The sequence below is a fragment of the Spea bombifrons genome, chromosome 3 (genome assembly GCF_027358695.1).
Source record: "Spea bombifrons isolate aSpeBom1 chromosome 3, aSpeBom1.2.pri, whole genome shotgun sequence".
NCBI classification, from domain to species: domain Eukaryota; kingdom Metazoa; phylum Chordata; class Amphibia; order Anura; family Pelobatidae; genus Spea; species Spea bombifrons.
In genome coordinates, this window is record NC_071089.1 from 115321976 (window position 1) to 115331693 (window position 9718).

The 9718-nt window shown below is 40.0% G+C and overlaps 1 protein-coding gene across 1 annotated transcript; it reads right to left on the reverse strand.

Annotated features, from left to right (window-relative positions):
- Window positions 1-1919: 1919 nt before the first annotated feature.
- LOC128484159 (cytochrome P450 2K6-like) lies at window positions 1920-9178 on the reverse strand. Its single transcript, XM_053460478.1, has 9 exons — window positions 8996-9178; window positions 8324-8486; window positions 7743-7892; window positions 6062-6222; window positions 4993-5169; window positions 4222-4363; window positions 3234-3418; window positions 2830-2971; window positions 1920-2118 (listed from the first exon to the last, which is right to left on the reverse strand). The coding sequence occupies exons 1-9, from the start codon at window positions 9176-9178 to the stop codon at window positions 1940-1942; spliced, it is 1482 nt and encodes a 493-aa protein (XP_053316453.1). The 3' UTR covers window positions 1920-1939.
- Window positions 9179-9718: the final 540 nt, after the last annotated feature.

Below are 9718 nucleotides of genomic sequence, written 5' to 3' on the forward strand. Positions count from 1 at the left end.
CTAAATTTGTATCTCTCATATCTGATGTTCTGTCTAGGGTTGAAATAATCTGTTAAGGCTTTGGAGCAGCCACAGTATGTATCAGTATCTGCAGCAGATAGTGTGCTGAATATGTCATATACCTCTGTGCCAGCATAGTGTAGTAATAAAGCTCTTTTTCTTTTATCATCTTTTATGTCCATAGCATCCAGAAAGTTGTCAAATCTAGTAAGCCATTTCTTCCAGTTATGAGCCAGGTTATTAACATCAGTTGTATCAAACTGTGGGAACATGTGCAGGGAATCTGCCATCTTAGCTGTGCTCACCAGTGTGCAGCAGAATAGTGTCTGTGCAGCAGGTCTCCAATTCTTCTCCTCGTCGCCAATTGTAATATTGTCAAAAACTGCAGACACTCAGAGATGACTTTTAACAGCAACTTTCTTTATTTTGTTTCTTAACATCACCATATTCCTCCTTCCATGTCCCAGCTCCCAGCAAACTAAGCCCACACTTCCTGTTCCTGTCCAGAGTCCTTAAAGGGAAAGAGATGCTTACTGTATGTTACACTCATGGTTCTATATTCCTCCTCGTTCACCAATGGCAAGGCAGGAAAAGATGATAGATCCTGTTTTCAGCCAATTAGACCTGCTTAGTCGGGTCCGGTACACTAGTACTGGTTGTACCCCCTTGATGGCGGCCCTGTGTGTGACACCAAGGCGGTACACTTGGTCTGTCAGGTAGATTGAGGTTTTCTTTTTTCTTTTTTAAAAAATATGACTTTTTTACATTAGGTTTGGGATGCTCCGTTCCATGAGTCAAAAATGAGAAGTTAAGGGTGTCGACTGACAAAAGTGGATGGCGTCAAAAGTTTAATTTAAATCATCTTGTTTTCTTTTTGCAGGTTTCACCCTTTGGGTGTCGAGATATGGAGAGTAATTATTATTACTGTCCACCCTCCTGCCACCCAAAGGCCAAAGACTGTGTCCCTGCCCACCTTAGGTACTTGAAAGGAGAGGGGTGGGTAGATGTTTTGTGATTTTCTGTTTCATTTTTAAACTAATTTGATTTTGTAACCACGTTAACCCCCTAATTCCCAAAACATATCTGATAAAGGAGGTGGAGGTATGGTGGGCTTATGAGGGGCATGGGTGCGCACACGGCGCAAGGCTGATGCAAGGATTTTTGCCAACTTAGGCAAAACCTCATTATTTTGCCCTCTAGAACCCGTCCCTTCGTTCTCCACCCTTGAAGGTGAAGTCATGTCAGCGCATGACCTGCACCACACACCATTGATGGCACCTTAGTCTCCAGTCCTCCTCTGTAATAGGAACTGGAGCCAGCCGCCTGGCACGTAAGCGAGTGATATGTCGCTTGTTTGCAGCGGCAGGAGGTTTTTAGGCGCCTGTTCATTTACAGCAACACCTCTCTCCTCAATTTCAGGAAACAGCAGCCGCCAACAGGTCCAGCCTTCGGTGTTCAGAAGCCCTGTGAGAGCCACCTCATTGGGATCACCCCTACTAGAATAGACATGTGTCTACAAAACCACATTTCAAAAGGGGAACAGTAAGTGTCTTCAAAAGAACTCCAACTACTGCTGGGTCCTTATAACATCATGCTTGACCCCCCTCTTTATACATAATTTACACATGGTTGGAGCATTCTCTATCCAGTTCTAGCATATGCCCGTCCCACAACAGTGTTTCATGTGAGATTGGCCACATCTGAGTTGTTCAAATCTAAAAAAGGCAATGCCTATGAAATAAGAAAAAAATAAGGATGGTGTAGCCTGTACATGTACGGGCTCACAATGCAATGTCCTTAATGGGTTAAATATATAAATATTTGAAAAAATATTTAAACATATAGGCGTAATATATATATTTATTATGTAAATAAATGTAGACATGTTCTAAATGCGTATTCTGTTTACAAAGAAGAAAAAACTCAGTTTCCGACTATACTATTTGCGAGGCACCGCACACATATAATGTGGTTTTGGAGGAGTAGTAGAGCCAATAAGTGGTGTGATATCAAGTTCAGCCCCCGGGGGAGGCTGGAATGTGAAATTCTGCAGCAGCCTAATGATGAACAGGAAAAGCTCCATTTTGGCTAAATTTTCACCAATGCAACTCCTTCGACCTAAAAATAAGAACGAGATTTATATACAATATCTAAGAAGATTTTTTATACAATAGAAAAAGTTCTATTGTGTTCTAACGCTGTGATCTTTTAAAATGGGTGTAAAGTAGCACATTTCACTGAGCTCTACTTTGAGGACATTTGCCTTTTTATTTGATTTGTTTTTCTTTTCCTATTTAAATTTTTTTCCACATTTTTAAAAAAATGTAAATACTTTGTTTCTTATTTTTAGAGGCCTCAGCAGTATCTCTACTGTCCAATGTTTCCTGCAATGCCCAATTTTTCTTGCAATCTAAGCTGTGACACCCCAGATTTCCAATGCCTGAACTTCTGTTCAGGCATTTAAATGCTATTAGTATAACAGTGCTCACATCTCACATAGAATAAGATGGCACGTAAGAACCATTCAACCCACCTAGTCTGCATCAAGCACTGGTACACTGTATATATCAGTACAGAGGCAGGATGCTGGCATTAGAATAGGGGGCATTGTATGCTGTCCTCGGTCACAAAGGACATTTGTTTTAAGGCCAGCCTGCATTGCATTCTATAGCCCATGGAAACCCTCCAATTCTGCCCTGTCATATGTATCAATGTTGGAAATAACTGTATCAAGTTTCTTGCAGGAGATAAATCAAACATTCTGATCATTGTTAGTTTAACAAAACTATGTAAGATATTCTTGATATGATTTAAGAGCAAATATCATACCTAATGAGAAAGGAATAAATGCCTCTTTCTTTACAAATTTTCCTTCAGAGTCTAGAAAATGTTGGGGGTAAAACTCATCTGGTTTCTCGAAGTGAGCTTTATCCTTTAGTACAGACGTTAGAAATGTGATGATTTCGGTACCCTATTAAAAGAAAAAGCCATGACTGTTTATAGTACAAATGAACCTCATGGAGTAAAGAAATTCTGTACCCTGTTCATGTGATATTTCCATATTCTTTTATAAGAATTCTCTGTACCCCTTTATACCTCTTTGCGGCTCCTTTGGAGAGTTAAGATGGGTGATCCTATGGATATATATATATATATATATATATATATATATAGATAATGTAAAATAGATTAGATTGTTGTTTCTATCCAGCTATATAAACTCAGATACTTGCCTTTGGAATAAAATATCCTCTAAATATAACATCTTGAGTAGTTGCATGTGGAACGGCGATTGGTACAATGTCACTGAATCTTTGGATTTCATGAATAACGGCGTCGGTATACGGCATTAACTTTCTGTGTTCTGCCTGAGGTGTGGCAGATCCAATCACTTCTTCTATTTCATCTTGGACCTTTTCTATAAACAACAGAGGTATTAAAGTCATACCAAATAATATTATTATTATTACTGTTAAAATAAATATTCCCCAACCTTCATTATGTATGATGTAAGTTTTAGATTTAAGTTTGAATTATGCCTAAGATCATGTGGGTACATTTGAGATAAAACATTTGAGCTCAACAACTCAGCTATGTGTTAAGAGTGCTCCTCAACCCTCTCCTCAAGGCACACCTAACAGTCCAGGATTTAGGAGCGATTGAGAAGTTTTTAAATACTAAAACTCTATTAACGTGGGGAAAAGTCAAAACGGAATTATAATTGACATTGACTGCTATTTTGAATTCTAATCAATAGTTTTTTTATGGCTAATGGATTTGTATCAATATAGCATCTAGGAACTATCCAGCACTGCTCAGTTTCCTGTACTAGCCATGCCTTCTGCTCAAGGTAGCCACAGTCTACGGTGCAGCAAGAACTGCCCCATCCAGATAACCGTCCGCCTTGACCCAACTCCTATATGCAGAGGTAAGGGCAAATCCCTATGTATAGTTGTTAAGAAATATAAGTGTTCAGTGGCATATTCTACCAAGGTCCAAGGTGGCAGGTCCAGACAGGCGCCCAGTTGAGTTATTTGGCTCTGTGGTGCACCGTGAAGCATTGGGGTGAACCTATCACCCACAGCATGCGGTTGTTCATCCTTGAGAAGCAGAGCACCAGGGTATGACATCATATCTTGGTACTCGGCAGAGGCTAAACCATTGCAGGGGTGAGTGCTACGGAAAATTAAAAAAGTTCTAAATGCGCCACAGTAATCTAACTTTGAATTTCTGGGTACTTCATCATTAGCAGAAGGCCCCATCGGAGGGTGGTTGAGGTCGTCTCCATCCCGGCAGCAAATACATCAGTCACAAGTATTCTGAGATTTTGATCATGGAAATATAATTCAGGATTAGGCTTTTCCTGTAAAGAAAAATATGGAATATGGAAACTTAAATGTTTTGGTTCTGACAGTGGGCGATATATCACAGGGTATGGCTAAAGACTACACCGTTATAGTGTGTACCTGCGCGCTAAAGCTTTCTATGTGTTTTCTATGTGCATGATCCATACATGCTACTGTTGGGGTCCCTCAGCTGATTTCATGGAAAACAAGGACACTTCTGGCTGTGACATAATTACAAAAGGGTTTTCTAACCATCAATTAGCTTTTTAAACTTGGATCAGCAAACACAACGTGCCATTGGAACACAGGAGTGATGGGAGTGATAAAGGAGTGATAGGAGTGATAAAGGGCCTCTGTGCGCCTATGAAGAGATTCCATAAAAAATTAGCCGTTTTCAGCTACAATAGTCAATTACAGCATTAACCCCGTCTGCGCTGGATTTCTCATGCATTTCATGGTATTTTAATGGACACATTTTCTGTGTCCTCTCAAGAAGAAGGACGTTTCTAAGTGATCTTTTGAATGGTATATATGCAAAATATAGACTATATAAGAAGAACACACAATATGTTTTGGCAGTGTTACTACAAGGTGAGTTTGAAACAGCACAGTAACGCATGCAAATTTAAATGGAATAGACACGCACCGCTCGTTGTTTGGCGAGGAATGCATCTATCACATTTTGCTGGTCATTGATGTCCAGTTGCTTTTTGCGGTTTATAAATATCTCCTTAAAAAACAACCTCAGCTCCTCCATGTATTTCAAAACCGTTTTATGGCTCCCAGGAAACCAGCGAATGACAGATGGAAAGGTGTTATATAGCTTTGGTAAAGAAATCAAATTAGCAAATATTAGTTCAGGTTTTAACCTAACCTATAACATAATCGCTGAGTTACAAAGTAAATAAGAAGGTTGGTTTGTTTTTAGAAGATTTCAGTTAAAAGAACCTTTTCAAATAATTTAATGAAACATATTTATTTAATGACTAGTCATTTGGAAACTCTTCTTTTTTCTTTTCTTTTTTTTTGTTGTTGTGTTGTTTGGCCTTACATTTCAGACTGCAGATCTTCTCGGGGACGTAAAACAACCCTAGCACGCTTGTATTCAAAGGTCATCCCATAACCGATCAAATGGCACCACAGCATATGGTCATATATACAAATGGATAACAACCCAGAAGATTAACATAGGGGGTAACCTACAACCTGCTGTCCAACTGCCGTTGATCTGCAGCTCTCGAACCATATTATCACCTCTTTCATAGTTACATAGGCTGAAAAAAGACTTGCGTCCATCAAGTTCAGCCTTTCCCATATCTGTTTATTTCTTGCTGTTGATCCAAAAGAAGGCAAAAAAAACCCCAGTTGTGGCTCTTTCCAATTTTGCACAAAAAAAATTCCTTCTTGACCCCAGATCTCCACTTGGATCAAGAAGCTGTTTCCCCATAATTTATAAATTCTATCCCTTTCAATCTCATTGTTCTGTGGGAATTAGTCTGTGAGTGGGCTTGGGTTTGTTCAAGCCTAAATTAAATCAAAACTACATTAAGTTATTCCTCAATGTAGTTTATTTTTGACTACTTAACTGTAGATAATCATCCTTGTAGACAAAAAGCATTACTGGAATCAGGATTATGTTTGGAATCAGAATTAGTAGAGTATACTTCAAGAGTAACATGGAATTATCAAGGTGAAAAGAGGCTAGAACTTCTTACCAGGGTGATGGGATGTGCAAAAAGTCTTAAAATTTCATTTATTAAGTATATGATTCTCAAAATTCTTGGGTTGTCATAGTCAAACCGTTCACCAATAACAGTGGATATGATGATATTGGCTATAGCAGAATTCATTAACATGGTGTTTTCGAATGGCTCTCCTGGAAAGAGAAACAAAGTTGACCATGCAGTGGGGGCAGAAGCAACGGTCGGATAAAACGTGCCAGCCTGTGACTGCAAAATATACAAGTCTATTATTTTATCCAGAATCCAAGAGTCTGAGAATGGAAAGGAGCTCAATCACACCACATAAAAAAGTCTCTGCACTAATGATACCCGACAAAATCAACACATATGACTTGGCATTAAGCACCTCATTGACAGCCGACGTTTGTATGAAGATGAGTCATTTTATTTACAGTGTTATTGTTCCACCAGCATCATATAACAGGCAGACTAGATCGGTCAAATGGTTCTTATGTGCCGTCAAATTCTAAATTTTTGATACCTTCATCACCTATCAATGAAATCAGATTTTACTTTTACTTCTCTGAAACAAATGCATTACTTTATACCAATATAGAAAAGCTCTAAACTGTCAGGGTCCATCCAGGCTGTGGAGCTGCATATCTCTGTTTTACCCTGCCTTGCCTCAGTTCCCATGTTTTGCTGTGGTCCACTCCTGATTTCCATTTGCTCTGTCCTGAACCTCTGATTCCTTGAATCCAGTTTGCTCTTTGCTTCAGCTCCTGTTTCCTTTATAAGGTTCTTTATAAGGTTTGTTCTGTTTGTCTCAGTCTGTAGTCTAAAGGTTTGTCCTTCTCGGTTCTTTGTTCGGATTCAATGTTTAGTTTATCAGTACTTTCGTATGCAGGGCTTAGCGTTAGGACCCACCGTCATTGGAGTACTTTGGCGTAGTGGTGGGCTAAGCATTCTATGGCCATAAGATGTGACGGAATCTCCAATTGTTATCTCATAGCCCTAGGCTAGTTCCTGTATTCATGTTTGTCTGTCTCTTATGTACCTTTGCCCTCCTTCCCTGAATCATCTGAGGATTTCGGTTCCTCTCTCCTCTCCCCATGTCCCAGTTAATATGTCCTATCCTTGCTTAAAGCAGAAGTGTCCGGGGATTCCGGCTCCTCACTCCTTCCCCTGTGTTCCTTGCCTTGTTCCCTGTCCTTTGTTGTGCTCTGTACCATGTATGTCTTGTCTGGTTATGTTCCTTGCTTGGTCTCCCTGTTCCTTGCTCTGTTCCCCTTGCTTGCTACATTTCTGTTGATACTCTGCTTAGCTTCCATACTCCCAGCCTGCAGCATCCTGCACATGATTCCAGTGCTATGTTTCATGCCTGCTCCAGGGTGCCTGCAGGATATCTCCAAGTTCTGTTCGTTTTGTCAGATCCAAGTTTAGTTAGGATTTCCACATCCAGCCAAGTTTGGTTCTTCTCTGTTCTGGACTACATCCGCCGCTATATCAGGGCGCTGGTATGTAGCTGCACAACCCTAGGTGCTCAACACCCGGGTGAGTGTGGTCGCCCTGCACCAGGCCCTGTAAAACTCCACTACTGCGCAATACCTCCTGAACTCCATCCTTGGGCGCTCTGGGTCTTTACAGTCGTCTGTATGGACCCAGTTTCCTGACATAAACAAACCCAAATGCATTAGTACAAGCCAGCTCTAACCTTTGTAAGAATGTAATTTTTCCACCAAGCAATCGCATTCTTCGTTAATTTTATTTTCTATGATTGTCTTTCCCATTCCAAAATCTCGTAGTGTTGAGAGGATAAATCTTCTCATTACTTTCCAGTTCTCATCATCGGAAAAAGAAACACCTGGGAGGTATATAAAAAAACCATGGAATTTAAACAAGGGAAATTCTATTTTCACAGCTGGCTAGCAGGGGAGCAAAGGGTTGTTGGTCTGTTCTGATTTAAACATTTAGGGGCTTTACCTAAAACTTACTAGATAGCGAGCGTATTCTCTGACATAATTGCCGTGTGCCGCTTTATTACTGGGCCGTAAGATGATTTTACCATTCTTTCCTTTTAATGATGCTTGAGCCATCCGGCATTTGTAACTCTCAGGCAAAGAAATTGCTTGCTGTCTTCAAGTTGCATTAACTGGAAGCTCCAGCGTGTTTTGTGTGTTGACTTCCCTCCCCTTCATGTAATATGTTTTGTGGCATTTGGACCTGTTTGCATCACCCATAGGACTAATTATTATTTCTCTCGGTTTTAGGATTTGTACTATTTATTTTACTTACCATACCCTTGCGAGTAATCCTGTAAGATCTGCATACGGGCTCTTCCAGAAAATGCCTCCGCGTGATTAACGAGAGCGTCTTTCACGGTCTCGTAACCACACAGCACCACTGACCTCTTTGTTCCTGAATAAATAGTGAATATGGATCCATACTTCTTTGAGAACTGCAAAAAAACCCAATATACATATATCTTATTTGCTACATAACTAATAAAAAAAAAACATAAATCCTAAACATGAATAGACTGGGTCATGCCAAGTCAACAGGGCGCTACATTTAGCACAATATCTTCAACTTGGAAAAAAATAGACCTTTATTTTGACTTTTGAGTTTTTTAGCCACAAACCCCCAAATTTGTGAGAATATTTTCTTTTGTCTAATACTCCCAATATACTAAGCAATAATGTCAGTTGTTCTGTATTGTTTAACAATACCTAGATATTTAATGAGTTAACCATTTGTACCCAAAAGCACCAAATTACGCTTGTCTTTTTACCTAAACCTCCTATCTCATTCCCCTTGGTATAGATCCAACAAACTTCACTTCATGGCCTGCTATAATACTTTTAGACGAAGAGGAAAGCAGAAGTCTCCAGATCAATGAACATTGAGTGTTATCATGTATGTCAACATGATTTTAATATATCATGATTTTTGTTAGTTTAACATTACCTGTTTAAGTGAATCATAAGGTTGCCATAGGTCCACAAGGTGCAAATTCCCAATAAGTGGCAAAGGCTTTGGTCCTGGAGGTAAATTCCGATCAACACTTCTACTCCAATCGAAGGAAAAATACAGGAAAAACACACACGTAACGAAGAAATAAAGTACTGTGGCAGGATCAATGGGAATCATTCTTTAGCAGCACCTTTACAGAGGAGACAGAATGAAAAAATAGACAAATGTTATTTTTGTGTATTTGAATGTTATGTAGATGTTGCTCACAAACACAGACAAGCTGTGGAACATAACGTCTTTTCTTTACTTCATTAACCACATGCAACACATTAAGATATATACACAAGAGACCTAACGCAACAGAACAAGTGCACATTTCCATTATGCTGCCATCTACTGGCAAAACAGACTACATAGTACCCCGATACATAACACTCCTCCCCCCTAGACCTCAAAGTTTTTCAGATAATTGGGAGGGTGGATATTACTCCTTGGCCGCCCCAAGGTTGGAGCAGGTTCGCCTGGACCATCAGCTTGGCCGTCGTCCTGTGCTCTGTCCTGTGGACTACAAGGAACTGGCTCTGCAACAACAACTCCTGGAGAACTGACACCTGTATCTTCTAGTGGTTCACCAACATCTGGCATCACAGGAGACCCAGTGTGACTGGGACCCGCAGCAGGCACAATCTCGTTTCTTCGTTCCCGGATCTGATCTAT